The 19,200-nt window shown below is 50.2% G+C and overlaps 2 protein-coding genes across 2 annotated transcripts in view; both read left to right on the top strand.

Moving 5' to 3' along the window:
* LOC122392338 overlaps positions 1–8,677 on the top strand; it is an 88,510-nt gene extending 79,833 nt beyond the window's left edge. Inside the window, exons 22-23 of the mRNA XM_043387097.1 lie at positions 5,184–5,382; positions 8,543–8,677. Of these exons, the coding sequence (XP_043243032.1) occupies positions 5,184–5,382; positions 8,543–8,677 (334 nt within the window). The remainder of the gene's footprint in view (positions 1–5,183; positions 5,383–8,542) is intronic.
* Positions 8,678–13,106: 4,429 nt separating this feature from the next.
* LOC122392341 (glycine receptor subunit alphaZ1-like) lies at positions 13,107–14,728 on the top strand. The gene is made up of 2 exons (XM_043387100.1): positions 13,107–13,192; positions 13,465–14,728. The coding sequence occupies exons 1-2, from the start codon at positions 13,107–13,109 to the stop codon at positions 14,726–14,728; spliced, it is 1,350 nt and encodes a 449-aa protein (XP_043243035.1).
* The last annotated feature ends 4,472 nt before the right edge of the window (positions 14,729–19,200 follow it).

Below are 19,200 nucleotides of genomic sequence, written 5' to 3'. Positions count from 1 at the left end.
GCAACTTCGCTTGTTCACACAAACTATTGCACCGTGTGATGCGCGCCCTATGTAATGAGCAAGCTTAGTTTCTTACTTGTAGCCACGTGTGTTTGATTGTGTATAATTGCATATTTAGGTGTGAAATGTCCCGACTCCCCTTGGCTCAGCATGACGAATGTGATAAACTGAACGTTCGACCAGCACGAAAGCTGGAGTGTCTTCTGCATGTCTGACTTTCGTAGATTCGCCTCGCTTTGTACATATATTTTCTAGTGTGCTGCTCGAGTGCTCCATGCGTTCGGATCGAGTTGTCTGTACCTATATGTGCCAGTGATTTGTGTGAGCCGTTCGACTCTCCCGCTTGCACCAGTGGCTTCTTAGTGAGTAGCACACCTTTCCATAATCCAGCCAATGCGATCAATGGATTCGTTTTACCACGATCTATTCAGTTTATTATGTGCCTGTACAGTGAACGAGGAATGAAATACATCGACGGATGTGTTACCAAAGGCATTTGCACAAAGCTGTTGGAGGGGATGTGGACTGGAAACACCAACACACACTGCGTATTCACAGAACTACCAAGCCCATGAATACACACATTTGCACTGGACCTAAGCGTTAGTAATCTTTTGTTATATCAGTTGGTTAGCTAGTAGATGCTAAACACCAAAAACTGGTAGCCTTATAATTTATAAACATGATCATTATCAATGCTGACGAAATTCTTCCGGCTGGAACACGCTACGTAAAAAGAAACAACACGAATTCCAGAAGTCTCGATTGTGTAGATTTCTTCGAGGCCACTAATACACATGTCATTTGTTTCAACGCTGAGGTCGCCAAAACTGAACACGATCCACTATCCAGGCCGTTAACCCGCGCCCTGCTGGGGGGGGGGGGGTGTTTGAACACCCCCCCCCCCCTTGTGGTTTTTCGTGAATATGCCGTTTTTGGTACACCTTATCATACATCAATTCTACACATGTTGTGAAAATTTCAGACCAAGGTCATTCAAGGTCAGGTCACCAGGTCACTTGAAGTGACCTCATCTCATAAAAAGTTTCAATGTCTGTCATAGCTACACCGAGTGACCGATCGCTTTGAAATTTCAGCGATCGCTAAGAGCAATAACATGTACAAAATGTATATCTCAGAATTTTGATATCGATGACCTAAGGTCAGGTCAATTTTGCGACCTCCCCATTATAAGTCAATGGGAGAAAATTGAAATGCGCCTCCTTTGGTCGAAAGACATTATAAACACTCCCAAACACTGAATTACAAGTGGTTTAGATACACTGAACATGAAAATGGTGTCCGTGACCCCTGTTTATGCCCTGAGGTCATCTTAGGTCACGAATGGTATCTAACAGTTTTTCGCAAATAACTTTTGATAGAGGCATGCTAGAGCGATGAAAACGCCTTAGATGTGTTCAGCTCGACGATACGGATCGACTGATATGCAACATGACCCTTTCCGGTCAGGTCATGACCTTGACCTGAGGTCAAATTTTCAAGTTGACCTTTCAAGGTCAAGTTATAGTTCATTCGATGCGTCTTGACGAGAGGAACACGATGCCGGTAAAAGTAAGCTCGTACAAGGCTTGGGTCAAAAGTTATTGCAGAAAAACTGTTTCCGAAAAAATCGGCTATTTTTGCAGTTTTTGCCCCCTGCAGGCAAAACCGTTGACGTTAGGTTAAATCTGAGAGAATTAATCAGAAAGGGCGTTAATAGGGCTATCGAATGCGTTTTTCCGCGGCGCTGTAGCTCTATTGGTTCCCGAGTTATGCGTTGGCTTCTTGGAAATTGTCGACATTCGACCTGGAAATCGGCGAAATTTTGCCTTCAATGACCTCTGGGGACCTGACCTTTGACCTGACCAAAAAATTGACCGAAGTGATTTCCTCATTATTTTTGACGCTCTTTCGAACGCCGCCTTCCGCGTATCGCTACGTGGCCCAGGAGCCGAGTTAGAAGGGGGGGGGGTGTTCAAACACCCCGCCCCCAGCAGGGCGTGGAAATCCAGGACCCCCAGCCGGGCGCGGGTTAACCCTCGCCCGCACATGCCATTTTCCCATCCTAGAACGCACATGGGGGGGGGGGGGTTGCCACCCCCCCGCGCCATTTCGTTCCTGTTGGAGCTAGAGCTTAGCGGTAAAGACCAAAAGGATTATTTGGGAAGAGACGAATCCAATGATACCCAGTTTTACCTTCTCAGGTCAGTCATTGACCTTCCAGGTCAGGTCAAACTAAAAAATGTTGCTGTTTTGGGTCACCGTTGGATATCAAGTGCGCTGCTTATCAAATACCGATGACGATGCTGTTTTCTGGTGCCAAGCCAGCTAGAACCTCTTTGTCACACTACCCGACCAGAATTTTGCTGCTGAGGTCATTTCAGGTCAAGTTAGGTCAAGGTCAGTTATATGTGTTTGTATGTCTGTGTGTGTCTGTGTGTATACTGATGTGTGCACCGATTGTTTTTGGGTCCATATTACATGAACTTCATGATCTGAGAAGCTTTTACCAAAAATGCAGTCAAAAAACTTCACAAAAAGTAAATTCAGCTTGCCTAAAACGCAATTATCTTAGATGACCTAGGTTGACCTTGACCCTGACCTTGACCCCTGTACATCGTCGAACAGCATGTTCCATGATAGGTGGGAGGTAAGACTGGCAAAAAAGGCCGAAATCAGGGTGTCAAAAGCTCACAAGGCCCATGGCAAACGCAAGATGTTGAGAATTGGCCATTTGGGTCATGACATGACCTGAAAAAACAAGGTCATATCTCCGAAACCAAAAATCACAGAAACTTGAAATTTTCAGTGGACATCAAGAAAGGATAGAGGAGCAGCTATACGAAAAATCAGCCTTCTAGCTCTAAAAATGTTGAGTGCAGAGCAGAAAGACTACCTGGGGGGTGGCAACCCCCCCCCCCATGTGCGGGCGAGGGTTAAAAATGATCGTCAGTTTTTGAACATGCAACAAAACAAGCGTGCATCAAAACTCCGTAACAAACTAATTAATCTATGGTCAGGCGACGAGGACTGGCCCTTATGATACAGTTTTAACGTGTTTTCATCAATCTTCAATTATCAAAACGTTTGGATTTTTGAATCATTCTATCTATGACTGAAGGGATGAGGAAATGTATGAAAACGATAAAAGTTCTCAATGATGCACAGGCAACGTAAAAATAAAAAAACAGACTTAAATTGTCTAAAAATGGGCTAAATATCCATTGAGTTCTATGTAAAGCCTTTACACCTAATCCTCAGACCGAAAAGGATGCCACAACGAGACCACCAATTCTGGTAAGGAGAAAGCCGTACACCTTCTTTCCTATTTCCCGGCAAGCCATATATAAGCAGAAATAAATTTGTTTTTCATGTTCGGCGTACAGTTCATCCTTTGTACCTATAGGTATTCTCTGTTTTTTTTGCATCACTTTTTTAGCCAAACGCATATGCGTACAGAGCTTCACTCTATACCTGTTGCTGAGCTCAGGGGCGGATCCAGGAAAATTCCAAGGGGAGGGTCATGAATCGAAGTGGTGCCCCTACCTATACCCAAAATTAAAAACTCAACGGATTTCGTCCACTTCATTTTGGTGGTGCCCCCATTTTCAGTTTTTTTCTTTTTATTTTTTATGTTTAGTCAGTATCTTAACTCTTAGCCACAACCACATTTACCAACTTGTAAGCAACTGCAAGTATATATGAATGTGCTATGTGTATATATGTTGTGGACGCTGAGTAGTGAGTACTTACCAGGAACGTTATCGGGTAAGCGAATCGTTGTCAGTCCGACGAACTTGACCCTGGCGTCTAAAGGGTCTGTCCTTGACACTTCAGGCTTGTCAGGGGCACCAAAGTCCTTCCAGGGACACCACAAACCTGTCAGGGGCACCTACGGCCTTGTAGGGGCACCACTGGCCTGCCAGGAAGCAGGGGCACCACAGGTCTAGCAAGTATACACGACAGGCCTGTCAGGGGCACAACGGGCCTGTTGGGCCCATGAGCACCCCTAGGGGCAGGGGCACCACAGTCCTTCCAGGGGCACCGCAGGCCTGTGAGGGGCACCAGCGGCCTAGCAGGGGCACCAGTCAACACAGGCCTGCCAGGGGCACCACAGACCTGCCAGGGGCACCAGAGGCCCGCCAGGAGCACCACCGACCTTGCATGGGTAACTTGGGCCTGTCAGGGGCACCACGGGCCTGTCGAGAGGCACTTCAGGCTTTTCAGGGGCACCATAGTCCTCTCCGGGCGCAGGGGCACCAGAGGCCTGCCAGGGGCACTACAGGTCTAGCAAGGGCACCACTGGTCTATCAGGGGCACCACGAGCCTGTCATAGCCAGGCATCTCAGGCTTGTCAATGCCCAGGGGCACCACAGGTCTGTGAGGGGCACCAGCGACCTAGCAGGGGCACCAGTCAACACAGGTCTGCCAGGGGCGCCACAGACCTGCCAGGGGCACCACAGACCTGCCAGGGGCACCACCGGCCTCGCAGGGGCACCTTGGGCCTGTCAGGGGCACCTCAGGCTTGTCAGGGCCCAGGGACACCACAGTCCTTCCAAGGGCACCGCAAGCCTGTCAGGGGCACCACAGGCCTGCCAGGGGCACCACAGGCCTAGCAAGGCACCACCGGCCTTGCAGGGGCGCCTCAGGCCTGTCAGGGGCACCACGTGCCTGCCGGGGACACTTCAGGCTTGTCAGGGGCGTTACAGTCCTGTCAGGGCCCAGGGGCACCAGGCCCGTGGTGTCCCTGCTAGGCCTGTGGTGCCCCTGTCAGGACTGTGATAACCCTGATAGGCCGGTGGTGCCCCTGGCAGGTCTTTGGGCCCCCGGGCCTCAAGGGGGGGCATGACCCATGTGACCCCCCCTTGGATCCGCCACTGGCTGAGCTGTAATATCAAGTAGAATAAATAACGTCAAAACGAAGAATAACTTGTTCTAAGCAGAGGGAGCCGAAATGCAACTCGATTTCCCCATATGAAACGATCCAGCTTACTTTTAGGTTCTCTCGTATGAATAAGCTGTATTGCAGTACATGATATGATATGATAACTATAGACGCATGATATGATATCTAGTATGACGTTATAGTATTTGTGCAGCATGATGTAAACAGTTTGGCAGTTTTATACAAAAAATAACGCAACAGTTCAACATCCCTGACTTGATTTTGTTGCGATTTTCAGAAGCCCAGCTTGGCTGCCGTTCCTTCACTATCGCAGCTGCTACTACTTCTGGCGTCTGACGACTCTACGCTGGGCGGTCATCACGCCCGTGTGGCTCGATCGCCGCGTGACGACCCAGAACATCAGACACACAACAACTGGTACTGGTCTGACTCCCAATCAGTCGCAGCGCAGAGACCCTCTGCGACCCAGGTTACCAGTGAGACACCTGAAGATGACGACTTCTTCTTCGAGTACATGTATCAACACCCAGACGGGAGCAGCAGCGCTATCCCCGAGTCGGAGGTCGAGAAACTGCGGGGAGAAATTGAGCTCGCCGAACGGCTGCTTGAGGTCAAGGGAGGGGTGTCGTTATCGGTTTCTATAAGACAGCCAGTGGGACCTGGAAGTGCTTCATCGCAAGGGCAAAATTTTTATGGCCTTTTCTCTCAGGGAGAACCTGATGGCCACTTTGTCTACCAATACGAATTCGAGTATCCAAATGGTACCATTGAGTCTGTCCCGGATAGTGAGCTGAGAGATTTCCTTTATGAAACAGAGACCACCCAACGACTCTTCCAGAGTGGCTCAGCTTTCCAGACTCCAGGGAACGAGGTGGGTGCGGGTTCCCAGCGGATTGCTAATCGCGTTCCATTCGTTCCTCAGACTGTGCCAGGGGTGGAGTCAGACAATATCTTCAGCGCGAGACTAACGACTCATCCTCAGAGTACTGCTGATCACATCGTTCTGCATCACGAGCCTCTCAACAACTCCGATCCTGACGAGTATATTACGAATATAGTGCAGTTGATCTTCGGGCAGACCGAGCCTCCCAGCCCAGATCCCACGACAGCACCAGACACTTTCCTGAATGGCGAACTCACCACAGAAACGCCAACTACGACTTCACACTTCCCACTAACGACAGAACGAACCAGTTCTTTATCATCCGATGCAACGCCAGTCTATCCCATAACTGAGCCAACACCCTCTTCCGAACCTTCATCGCCATCATCTTCTTCTCATGCCAAATCCGTCGGAACTAGTGGCTCAAAAGACGAAGAACAGGTGGCCAAAGCTTTGGAAGCCGCCTTCCATCGCCTTCGAGCCAACAACCCATTCCGTCTAAGCGTGACGAAGGATCTGAAACGGCGCCCACCATTTGGAAAGAAACGATTTGAGGACAAAACTGTGCAAGGAAATCCCTCGACACGTTGGAAAGGTGGACATCGCTTGTCTGACATCGTTGTACAGCAAGCTCTTTCTGACTCATTGGTCGCTGTTCCACAGTCAGCATCTTCGATGGCACATTCGCCGGAACCAGCGTCACCAGAAGCACCGCTGTCATCGTTTCAGTCACAGTCCCAGGAAACGTTCTCTGACCAGCAAACCGACACATTTGCACCCGAGACCATAGCAACTGCACACCAGCTAGAAATAACAACGCATTATCCTACCATTGAGTCAGACCTTACAACAATCTTTGATGGAGATGAGGAGGAACCAGAGGTCACAACGTTCCATCCACCAAATGATGACGCCTTCCTCCATTTGCTTGCTTCACGGCGGCGGGTACGTCCTTCGTCCGATACCTCACCTCTGAAACGTCCACAGCTAATATTTCCTTCGACAGATCCCCAAGAAATCCAGACTACCTTACCAAGGCCCATTGGTCAAAATCCAATCAACTCGCTAAGTCCTGACATCGAAGAACCGGTTAACATCCCTACATCTTCTGAAAATGGCGATAGAGGGTATGCCGACAACGAATCACGCTTTCCAGACAATCAGGAAGCTTCACAGAGCGTCCAGGGCAACAATGAAGGACAAGACACGGATGAAGAGGTGGAGTTAACGACACCGCAGCCGCTGGAGTATGACTTGGCACCCGAAGCAAGACCTGTTCTTCCATCTGGAAAGAGAGTGAAAAAGATCAGGTTCGTTCGTCGGCGTCGTCCTCGCCCACGGGAAAATGTTGACCACATCAACGCCGGCAGCGCGCACACAGTCCTTCGTCACATTGTCGAGCATCTCCTGAATGACGCCAAAAGTTCCTTGCCGAGCGATGTTAGCAACAGCATTACTGTGGATGACGTCATGCACTCCATGCATTCTGTCTCAAACAAGATGAGTGCAATGGAGCCTGAGACTGGAACTGATGACAGCCACGATGAAGCCCACGATTTTCTGAAATTGGTGGTAAAAGATCTGCTCAAAGATGCACACGAAGATCACGAAGAACATCATTCGGGTGCCGATAACGTTCAAGGGAGTGAATCCTGGCCAACTCAAAATGTTCATGAAACTCTCAATCCCAGCCAGAATAACGCAGAGAAACAAAATCATCTCCATGTTAGTACGGCTCCTGGAAGACCAACAGATGCCAGAAGCACGGCGGTATACTCGGTGGCCTCTGGTACGAAACTAGAGAATGTATTGAGTGTCATCGATCCACAGGCGGCGGATATGGCAAGACAGGGTCTGGATGCATGGGTGAGGCGGAAAATGGGCGCAGCAGGTGATGACTCAACTACTGACTCAAATAGTGGTGATGCTGCGACTCCAAGGACACCATCTTTAGAAAACGGAAAGCGAGCAGGACTTTCGTTTCCAAGTAATCTTAGGAGAACTGCCGCGGCGTCCGGCGATGATGCACTAGATCCTGATGAGGATGAAGCGTTGAATAGGGGCACCGGCGTAAAGGCTTCACGGCCCTTCCTCCCGACATCCGTTTCAAGACAATCTTCATTGCCTACAGTTTCTTCGGTTCCGAAAGATGATTCCACATTCGAGATAACCACTAGAAGTCCATCTTTGGATGAACCGTTCGACAGATCCGATGTAAGCCAAGCATTGAGGCCAGGCGACCGTCAACAGTCCAGGCGAAGGAATGGTCCAGGCGGAGTAAGATTACAAAATCCTATAAGGTTCCCAGGTCATGTTATCGCAGATGAACATGAAAAAGAAAACATGGATGACCACTTACAGCAGAACTACACTGCTAGCGATGTCCTCACACCACCATCGCTCTCCCCCACGGAAGACATTTTGGAAACTACACCTATTCCAGAAGAAGATCTTACATCTACTATAGAATATGACAGTGAGTATCCATTCTTGGGAACAGATGCATCAAATCATGATCATGATCTTCTAGACATAACAGACAACATTTCCACGGCAGAAAGTAGCATAGACACCACTACCGAACAATACGACGAAGAGACGTTGTTGCAAGACCAAGCCGAAAACTTGCCCCAATCGCAGGATCCAGAATATGTCACGGACAAGGAAGACACAGAAAAGGAAGAACCCAGAAGACGGAATCGATTCCGCACGTCTTCATCTCGCCGCCGACCGTCTTTCAGAACTCGTCTTAGAAACAGGCTGAGAAGGCCTCGCCCGGTGCGACGAAAGCCAACCACCACCACGCCGCCTCCTACGACAACCACCACGCCGCCTCCCACGACACCCACCACGACTTCCCCGGTTCCACGAAGGCGACGGCCATCTAGACGACGCTTGCCAACAAGGCTGCGCCAACCGTCTCTTGCTGTTTCATCCGCGAAGGATCTCGATGCTCCCTCTACTACAACAGAAAATCCTACGACCCTAGATGATGTCACTGATCCACCGACGACAGAAACTCCATACGTTCCAGAAACAACATCCCCTAGATCTGCGGAGAGTCCACTCGAGCTAGACTTCACAACCTCTCATTCCACAGAGAGCCCAGAGACCTTCGAGCCGTCATCGCCTGCAACCACCAAGAATCTAGAAAGTCTTGACTATACAACCCCTCCTCCCACGGAGGATTTGGATATTAGCGACGTCACGCCAACCGTCACCACCTACCATCCTGATGTGAAATTTATTCCAACTGTGGCGCCTGAGCCTATACCAGATGATGGCGAGAGCCCTCCTGTGGTAGCATCGCTTGATGCACAGCAGATTCCGTCCCCACTAAACAGTGTCTCAAATACTAGGGATGGCGCAGGAATAGAAGACAATGCACCGGGTGAGAGAACCAGTGACCTTGGTGCTCGGACAAAGGCTGAGGAGCACTTATTGCGTTCTGTACTTGCAGGACCACCTATTAGCCAAGAAACCGAAAGGTCGGTATTTGGGACTGGTCAAACAGAAAAATCATCAATTTCAGCGCTGGGTCAAAATAGAAAACAGCCGCCTTCAACATTCATCGCCCCAAACGATGAAACGCACGAAAGCCTTTCTGATGAAACCGATGTGAACACCCTGGAATCTGAAGAAGATACGGAACACCTCTCACCCAGTCAAAGCGTTCAGAATGTCAGTCCTAGGCCAGCCAATTCAACCCTAGAGAAAGTCCTCGGGTTTGTGAATCCAGAGACGGCCGAGCTGGCTCGTCAGGGACTGAAGGGCTGGATCAGGAAGACAGTCGGCCAGGTCCGAGAGAAGACGGCTGTGTTCGTTCGAAGGCGACCCGGCGGCAAACCGGAGATAATCGGGAGAGGGAAAGTGGTCAGTCATCCCGGAGGAAAGCGGAAACTAGTGGTGGAAGCTCGACCTGCTGAAGAAGACATTGAACTTCTGGAAAATATCCCAGCTCCTGAGGCGCTGACGCTAGGAGCTGACGAAAGCCTACCGACGGTAGATGGCAATGTCCCTCTAGAAGAAAGGCCTTTCGCCAGTCTTCCTCGCCGCAAGCCAGCAACTATTCACATCACAACTCCAAAGCCAGACTTCTCATTCTCACCGTCACCAACCGTCACCAACCTAGGTCTTAGCGGCTACCCTAATTCCCCTTTCTTCCCCGCTTTCACACCACGACGTGGTTTTCCACCAGCCCCTATCCCTCGGCCATCCCTCCAACGAGCCCCTGTCGCACAGCCGCGACCCACGCCTGCGGCACCTGGGCCAGCGCCAACCCCTGGGGTCTGGACCTGGCAGACTGACACTCCCTCCAGGACGGCAGACTCCGACACCGGGGTCGATTTTCACCCTCCACTGTCCGGCTGGCGACCGGTAACGCCTGTACCTCTCTCTGATCAGGAGGACATCACTTTCATCAACCTTAAGCATCTGTTTCCGGAGTTTACCCGCCGGGCCGGGAGGAACGTAGAGTAAAAGAAACAGAAAATCAGACCTTGGATAGATCCTCTTCGGGCCTTTCCCAAAGTAGGTCCGAAAAGGACTTACTGTGGGAGAGGGCATTTAGGGCAAGGCTCGCAGTCCTAAGGGAGGTTATTCGTATGCTGTAGTAAAGCTTGCCCCATGCAGATTGTGTTCGACGATATCAAACAGCATCACAATCACTAGCATGTTACATACAGGGACAGTAACATTGCCACCAGAATGTGCTGCCTTCGCCAGAAGTGCATATCAGCATGGTTATGAGCATTGACAAACGACAATGAAAGACATATTCAGTCAACAGCATTTGCTTTGGACTGTGGCTACCAAAAGAGCGTATTTCAACGCAGCTATATAGTAGGATAGATATGGGATAGGTATATAGCGCTACATAATTTACAACAGACAAGGGATGATATGAATGTGTACGACCAATGGTTATTACGAGCGAGCGAGCGCAGCGAGCGAAGCGAAGTCTTTTCAATATAACGGAAAAATCTCAGTATGAGCGGCCCGGCCCGGCCCGGCCCGGCCCGGCCCGGCCCGGCCTGTAACGCTTTTGAGAGGCTTATATCTCAGCAACCGCTGGACCGATTGGCCTGCGGTCTTTTTTGTTGGGTAGCCCCATCCCTTCTACCCCGTAATTGACTACTTTTGATACATCTCAGTGACCGTCGTGGCACGTGCCACGTGAAAAGTCAAGGGTTTTCAAGCTGTTTTGCAAAAGTAGTGATTTTGAGAGGCTCATATCTCAGCAGCCGCTTGGGCGATTGACTTGCGGTAATTTTTGTAGGGTAGCAGCATCCCTTCTACCCAAAATGGGATACTCTCGATGCATGTGGGTCACCCCCAGTGCACGTGCACTGGGGGTGACCGTGCAAAATACAACAATAAGAGGTGCCAAATTTGTTCCCATTTCAGTAACTCGGTAATTACTGGGGCGATTTCGCTGAAACTTGGCATACAGGTAGGCACCCAGCAGGCAATGCATTCCCATGTGTTGCGGTTAAGGTGCTACTGCACGTGCGCACGTGCAGGGGGCGTTTCCAGATCTCGAGAACGGCTGGGCCGATTGCGCTCAAATTTGGTACACGGTTGGGGACCAGTTAGTAGGGTGCCGTGCAAAAGTCATTTTGGACCCCGTTTGCACGTGCGCACGTGCAGAATGCCGCTTCCTGATCTCAGGAACGGCTGGGCCGATTGCGTTCAAATTTGGCACACCGCTAGCGACCGGTTAGAAGGGTGCTTTGTGCAAGCCCGTTGGAAGCACCCTCTCGCCCTTCCGCACGTGCAGGGCTCACTATCTCGCTCGCTCGTTCTTCGCCCAAAAGGCGTTTTACTGGTAAAGTAGATTCAGATACCTGCCGTTCTTATTCCTGCGAGTGATGGGGAAACCGCTGCAGCGATAAACAATGTGTGTGCCCCTTTGCTCTGCACAGTATATACGTACCAGCATGTGCATGTCTTAGTTAGATATTTGCGTAGACCTCGGTGCGACGATGCACTGGATAAGCGTTTTGACATCAAGTAGCTCATATTTATGGGGTATTAGAGTGATAACAGGTGATAAGAGGAAGGTTCAATGGCTGACATGTCCTGGATAGCATTTAGGTACTTGTTATTTATTTCAGCGGTAGATAATGACAAGAAGCTATGCTAAGCATGTTCTGTACAATAGGCATGAGGTACTTTTAGCTATAACTATGTTGCACGATGCAGCAGTTGCATAATATAGGTACTGTAAAGCTGGCGTATCGTTTTGTGTGTCTATGTTGAAAACGTGCTCTCTTTGTTGCTAGACTTTACTGAAATCTATCAGCATCTGTCCGACGTGTTTGCTAAATATATTGCCAAACAGAGGTACCGGGGCTGAAATGTAGACTTTCTCTGGAAGCGAGATATGTATAAGTCAACAAATGCAGCGAATGGACGCTAAATTACATGGACGTAAATTCATTAACACACCGAAGTCAAGTTCAAGAAATGATTAGGCTCTATGAAAATGTAATGCGCACATTGTAAGCACGATTACACCCATGTCTAATGCTTATCAACTGCAAAATGGAGCAGCATCATGTTGTCCAATCAATTGCGCTTTGCATACTTCACTTCACTTTACTTCACTTTAGACCACTTCGGCCTTCAGCACTGTAGATTCTGATTGGATTGACGTGCTTTTGTGCAGCAGGGGACGTTTTATCGTTGCCAATAAGTAAGAGTGCACCAATCTACCAGTTTTGGTCATATTCGTTGACCTTTGGCTTTGATGCTATTGCTTATCAATGCTTTTGTGGCCATTCAGTTTCCCGACATCACGCTTTAACGATCCAACCTCAATCCAACGCGATATTCTTTATCAATCGAAAAGCCAATTCATCGTTTTTCTCATCTAATTTGATCGCCACAGCAACTGACCACTCAAACTTCGGTGCCGCTCTGCCGATGGAACCAGTCCCAGATCGATAATCGAAGCTCACTACACGAACCATCAGCAAAACGATCAGTCCTATCGAGATCAGGTCAACTCCATTGTGCATGGATGAACAGCTCACGGCTGATGAGACTTCCTGTCGAGTGGACCATAAGCGTTGCCACGCATGTTTGTTCGAGATCAGTATCGCTCACGCTGTTAGGCCGTGTTCAGTTCGGGGTTGGGGCGCACTGTGGTGGGGGGGGAGGGGAGGTGCAGCACCGATGAACCGGTCACTCGGGTCAGTCGCGGCTCAGTCGCCGTTGGGACCGACGGTAGTCGGCACGAGACCGTCTCACCGCCCATAGTCGTCTGCGATGAGATGAGATCCTACAATCTGCTCTGAAGTCAGCCAGAGAACGATGAAGTGCCTGCTACTGCTGCTGTTGCTGCAGCGCTGTATTCATCTGACTATCTGCCAAGCGGAGGACGGCTATAGCCCAAGACTGTGAGTACAAACATATGTTGGCATTGATGTTAAGTGAATTATAAATAACTTTACTTGTCATAATACCTTACGATATTAGCTTAGATATTAGTCTTTCATATGCGGCGAGACTCGAATATCTTCAAAAGTTATGTAGCTAACCTATTATGCCATCAAGTACATAGAGGAAGTTCGTCAAATAATTCGAAATATTCGCCAATAGAAGAATCCGTGCGCTAAATTTGCCACGATATAAAGCTCATCAACATACTAAGCCTGTTCTGATATTTCAGGCTGACGGCAGAGGAAAATGCCAATGAGAGCACCTGCGTGGAGCAGCCCACCTACAACGTCCTTCCTGCCGACTACGACAAGCTGATGCCGCCGCTGCTGAAGGGCGTGCCGCTCAACATCTACTTCACGCTGTGGATCATCTCCATCACTGAGATCAACGAGCTTCGACAGGACTTCACAGTCGACCTCTACCTCAGGATGTACTGGGTGGACTTCAGGATCAAGTACCCGGTCTGTGAGAAACGGCCTTTCATCGTGCTCAATCACGCGCAGTTGGATAAAATCTGGATCCCTGATATTTTCTTCAAACAGGAGAAAAGATCAAGTCGCCATTTTGTGAACCGCAGAAACGCTGGACTCAAGCTGACCAAATCAACTAACGAGGTGTTCTTTTCTGAGAGGATTACGCTGACCACTTACTGCGCGTATGATTTCCGCTTTTTCCCTCTGGACCGTCAAGCCTGCGTGATGGCCTTTGAGTCCTACAGCTTGGACGGACGCTACGCAAATCTTTCTTTCAAGCCCCTCGCCATCCACTTTGATAAGTTCAAGTTCAAGATCCCACAGTACGAGCTGAACTACGTCTCCCCTTACAGCTGCTACTATGACTACATGTACGAAGGATCTTACTTCCTAAACCAGAGCTGCATTCAGGCCAACTTCGTTTTCGATCGTCAGTTCAGCTACTATTTCGTACAGATGTATCTGCCGTCAATACTGATCGTCCTTGTATCCTTTCTGAGCTTCTGGATTCCTGTCGACAACGTCCCGGGCCGGGTCTCGCTCGGCGTTACCTCTCTGCTGACCCTCGCCACCCAGTTTACAACCATCCAGCGTTCTCTTCCTCCAGTTTCCTACGTGAAGGCCATGGACATCTGGATGTTCTTCTGCATCGTCACCGTGTTCCTGGCGATGGTGGAGTTCACACTCGCCTACAACTTCCGCTTCACGCTGGCCCAGGACGGCGACAGAAAGCCCAAGCCTGTGAAAGAGCCCGTCACTGTTCTGGGAATCAACTCGATCGCGGCGGGACTGAGACAGCCTCGGGTCGTTGTACTCACTCAGCCGGAGGAAGGCAAGACGCCGTTCGCTGTCTTGAAGCTGTCCGTCTACTGGGTCGCTGAACGTTTTGCAAAGAAAAAGGGCAACTTTATCGACAACTTTTCAAAACTGTTGTTTCCGATTGCTTTCTTGGTGTTCAACTTGGCCTACTGGAATCATTACGGGAAAGGCCAGAAAGAAGTTACATTCTGGGGTGGCTAGGCAATTAATGGTTTATGCTTACAGACTATGTAGTTGCTGAATGCTATATATTTCATTTAAAAAACTCTATGTAGTTTTTGTTTCAATGCGTTCGGCATACTGTCCGATGATAATAGAAGTGGACCCATTTATGCACGGTTGGAGGCATATGTTCGGACATCTTATGAACAAACAAATGGTATGTCACCAAAAGTGACGAGTTGATCGTTCTCTTTGTTGCCTTCAGTCGTGGTTATGTGCTCGTAGTCCGTTTGTGGCATATGCATGTACGGTTCTCCAGGGTATTAGTCGTTGGTCGCTCGGCGAGCGGGAGGGCAACCAGTTCCGCCCCTGTATCGCGTGCCCCCTTGCTCCGCCCAGTTACGCACGAGCGTACTCCACGCCGCGTAGTAGCGTGGGGAGGGGAGGGTTAGAATGGTGGCATGTGTAGAGGCTAGAACCGGTTTCCACCGCCATGCCACCGCCCAGCGACATGGAGCGGGGTCAGTGACCAGGGCGCAGGGAAAGGTCAGAGGTCAGCTTTAACGTAGAGCTTTGTATCTCCCTCCCCTCCGTGTGTAACGACCGCACGACAGCGGCCGGCCGCCGATCAGGCTTGACATGTCAAGGTCACCCGAAGTCAACGGGCTCAGAGGGTTGGTCGAGTGCGAGTCCGTGGCTGACGACAGTCTCGACCATGTGCTATGGTGCCGATACACTAGCGTGGGTAATAAGTTTGTGTTCAGTGCATATGACTGCTGGGGCGGGTCCTCTTGATATGATACTTTGTAACGTGTATGATACGCTTAAAACCTCGCTGGCAGTGGCCGAGAGGAGAAGGGGGGTGGGAGGCGGTTGCCGCCTCCACATGTTTATTTTTGTTGATAGCTGCGAGAGCTGAAATTTGGCAAGCCTGACCTTTGATTCAAGCTGAATTTTTATGACAGCAGCTGTATTTTCACCATCGCCCATATTGGTGTTTTGCCAGCGTCTATCGTAAAGAGGGGGAGGAGGGTCCGTTGGACCCCTTTGCCGTTCAGCCCCTAATCGAGCTAGAGCTTCGCGGAAAAAAACGTGTTGCCCGTGACGAGAGGAGGCCGATGATACCCAATTTTAACCCTCGCCGGCACACCCCCCCCCTAAGGTTTTTCGCGAATAACTCGCGTAAAAAGCGGCCGATCGCGACGAAACTTTCAGTACCCTCGCATTAATCAATTTTACACCTACCCTGAAATTTTTTGACCCTGACCCAAATGACCTTTGACCTGGGACCTCTTTTCCGAGACCATGTTTGGCTGGAACCGCGATTCGGCGTATGTCGGCTCGCATTAGCCGCGCGTTTGCAAGCTTTTCGTGGTTTCAAACGTTCAAACATGTGATTTGATGTTGCTCCCATACATTACGGTGGGTTTCAAGGTCAGCTGAAGGTCAGGTCAGGTCATTGACCTTTGGTGACCTCGGGTGACCTCGGTTCACTTTTTCGAGTTTTACATGCTTCTAGCCTAGTTTTTGGAGCTGAATTCGAATTTAGCAACCATTTGAACATTTACGAAGTAGTTTTGGTGCCTTCGTAACATGTTACGAAGCTGTCAGAGGCGGTTGACACGTATTACGAATACCCGTCACAACCCCTACCGGTTGACCTGACCTGACCTGACCCGACCTGGTCTAAATGCTTAAAGACATCATCTCTGATCAAAACTAATACGATATTCGTTTTCAGCACCCCGGAAAACCACACAGCAGCCACACTTTACGACTTTCTAACAGGTCCCGATTTTCCCGGTTTTTGGGTCATTGACCTGACCTGGAAGGTCACCCGATGACCTAGGACTTTAAAATTGGGTATCATCGGCTTCCTCTCGTGACGGGCAACACACTCGTTTTTTCCGCGAAGCTCTAGCTCGATCAGGGGCCAAACGCGAGGGGGGGGGTCGTACCCCCTTGTGCCGTCGAAGGACGCAAAATGGCCTGTGCCGGCGAGGGTTAAGGTCCTAGGTCATTGGTTGACAGGTCAATATAACTCAAAAGTCGGGGAATCGGGACCTGTTAGAGCTTCGTAAAGTGAAGCTGTTATAGGGTTTTGCGGGGTGCTGATCACGAAATTCAAGTTAGTTTTGATCACAGATGATGTTTTCGTGCATTTAGGCCAGGTCGGGTCAGGTCAGGTCAGGTCACATGTTACGAGTGAACCAAAACTACTTCTTAACCCTCGCACGACCAGGCCATTTCTCATAATGTAACAGCTGGAAGCTGTGACATTTTTTCCCCGTACTTCAAAAAGGATATCTCACACACTCTATACGTAAGGACGATCGCACTGCCTGCCGCGGCGCTGAGCCGGCGTGGGGAGGGAGTCGACCATACGATCCCCCGACCCGTTGGCCGGTCACCATTAAGCGAAGATCAAAGGCTCGCCGAAGGGTGGAGTTCCAACACACCCATCCGGGCCGGCGCAGTGGCCGCCGACAAACGTAACGCAGCCGGAAACACCTGCTCCCGGTGCTCGACCAGCCTCCCGACGCCTGGCGCCACGCACATCCTGCCGACGCAGCTGACAGGAAGGTGGGAGGATGCCGTTGCGGTCAGCCGTCCGGCACAGGCAGGGACCGACATCCGGCGAAAATCGAGTGTGAAAACGTCATCCGGCAGGAGACAGCTGAGACGGATGAGCCGTGATAGTGAGGATGACGTCACGTTCCGGCGGAATGGAGGAGGAGGACGACGGTCTCGACTCCGGATGCGAGACGGGATGTCGCCAATTTTCTGCCCCGGTCGGGGAGGCCCGGCGACGCCCGGAACCTCCGGCCCGGAAATCACAGGCGAACAAAACTCAGCGGAGAAGGAGAGAGGGGGACAGAGCACGGTATCAGACCACGGGTGACAGACCACGGGGGAGGAGAGCTCATCTGGACGGCGGGTCGGCCGGCACGTCTCAGTCTGAGGCTGGCCGACCCCACCCCTGCCGGAGCGGAGGGACTCTGCTGCCGCGACGGAGATTCGACGTGTCAACCATCATCAACTGTCAAGTGAGTCATCTCATCTGTCCGCCTCATCAAGACTGCCTCCCCGTCATGGACAATTCACCTCCCATTTACCCATCGGATGTCTCTGATCTGGATTACAAATGCCACTCCCTGAGGTCTAACCTGAGCCACCATTAGAGGGTAATGGATTTAACATCGTGGGAGTGTGACTCGGTAGGGAAGGGGAGGGGAGATGGTCGCTACATTCCGCTCCCGACCGAGCGGCGCGGCAGGGGTGCGCCTGTTTGTAAGGGTGAGCAGGCAGACTAATGGGTCTGACTAGTCCGGCCTTACCAATGGGGTAGGGAGAGGTTTAGCGAGACAGCCGGGGCGGGTCAGTAATGGTCAGTGTAGGCTAATGGCTCACCATTACATTGGTTTTGGAGGGAGCGCTATCCGTCGGCCATCGCGCGCGCGGTCTGGCCGCAGTGAGGTGTGGGAGCCAATGCAGGGAGAGGGGAGGAGAAACAGGTCAGGTGGTGTCATTTTTGGGGCGCTGGTCACCACTGACGCGTCAAACTACGTCAGATGACGTCATGACAGTTCAATTGGCGATGCTTTGTAAATAATCTTTTTGCGGTTAGGGCGTTAGGATTAGATTTAAGGCTAAGTTGGCATTGGCGAGCTGACAACCGATCGTGGTACACCGGTTGAAAATGACCAGTATTGTATCGTCCGTTTGTAAATATAGCGTGAAAATTTAACAATCTGTCTGGGAAACAAGGGAGGGTTACTGCAGATATGTTGCTGATTCGGACTCACAGAGACCGCTAACGTAATTATCTTTAAGTTGTCAACGTCGACCACACGACCTCACGCCGGCCTAACACCCCAGGCTCACCGGAGTTGAATGAGATTACGCCACGGCCGTCTGATCATCAATCAACGGAAACGCAATGATCACGCCCTCACGACGCGACCACCATAAATTCGTTTTTTTTTTTAGTTGTTACAATTGGATAAGGAGAGTACAACATCGTAAACGTTAAACATTATTCTGCTCCTTCGGCAGCTCAGCGCCAGAACAAGTCTGAATTGCCTTCCGGGTTGTTATTAAGTCAGCATTGAGTCGTTTCGTGATTCGCGTTCATATAACCGATACAAATCTGAATCACCATTTCAATCGTTATAAATTTATCGCTGTTCGTAAGCTGCCAATCAATCCCCCTTTCTCTCCTAGCATCATCAGTACCTAACTAATATTGATGCCAGCTCCCCCTTCGAGGTATATCAAAGATTAAAGTGGAAATGACACGGTTGTTAAATTGATGCATCATTTGAGACAATTGATCATAAACATCAAGCGAGTTAGCGTTCAATGTGATGTGACTATGTCAAAATGTCACCCTGCTTGTACCCATCTAGAGTTGGTTACGGAGGGAAGCGAGAAATTACCGCAGCTCATGTCCTTCATGTAGAATAAAGACGCACCGACGGCAGCGCCCCTAGCGCCACCTACAAGACCCA

Source organism: Amphibalanus amphitrite, unplaced genomic scaffold (assembly GCF_019059575.1).
Source record: "Amphibalanus amphitrite isolate SeventyFive unplaced genomic scaffold, NRLGWU_Aamphi_draft 000482F_arrow, whole genome shotgun sequence".
Taxonomy (NCBI): domain Eukaryota; kingdom Metazoa; phylum Arthropoda; class Thecostraca; order Balanomorpha; family Balanidae; genus Amphibalanus; species Amphibalanus amphitrite.
This window is presented reverse-complemented; position numbering and strand designations above follow the sequence as displayed.

Excerpts from the sequence above, each read along its gene's own strand:
- LOC122392341 (XM_043387100.1), top strand. The coding sequence starts at position 13,107 with ATGAAGTGCCTGCTACTGCTGCTGTTGCTGCAGCGCTGTATTCATCTG. Across the intron at positions 13,193-13,464 it reads GACGGCTATAGCCCAAGACT|GCTGACGGCAGAGGAAAATG; the intron begins GTGAGTACAAAC and ends CTGATATTTCAG.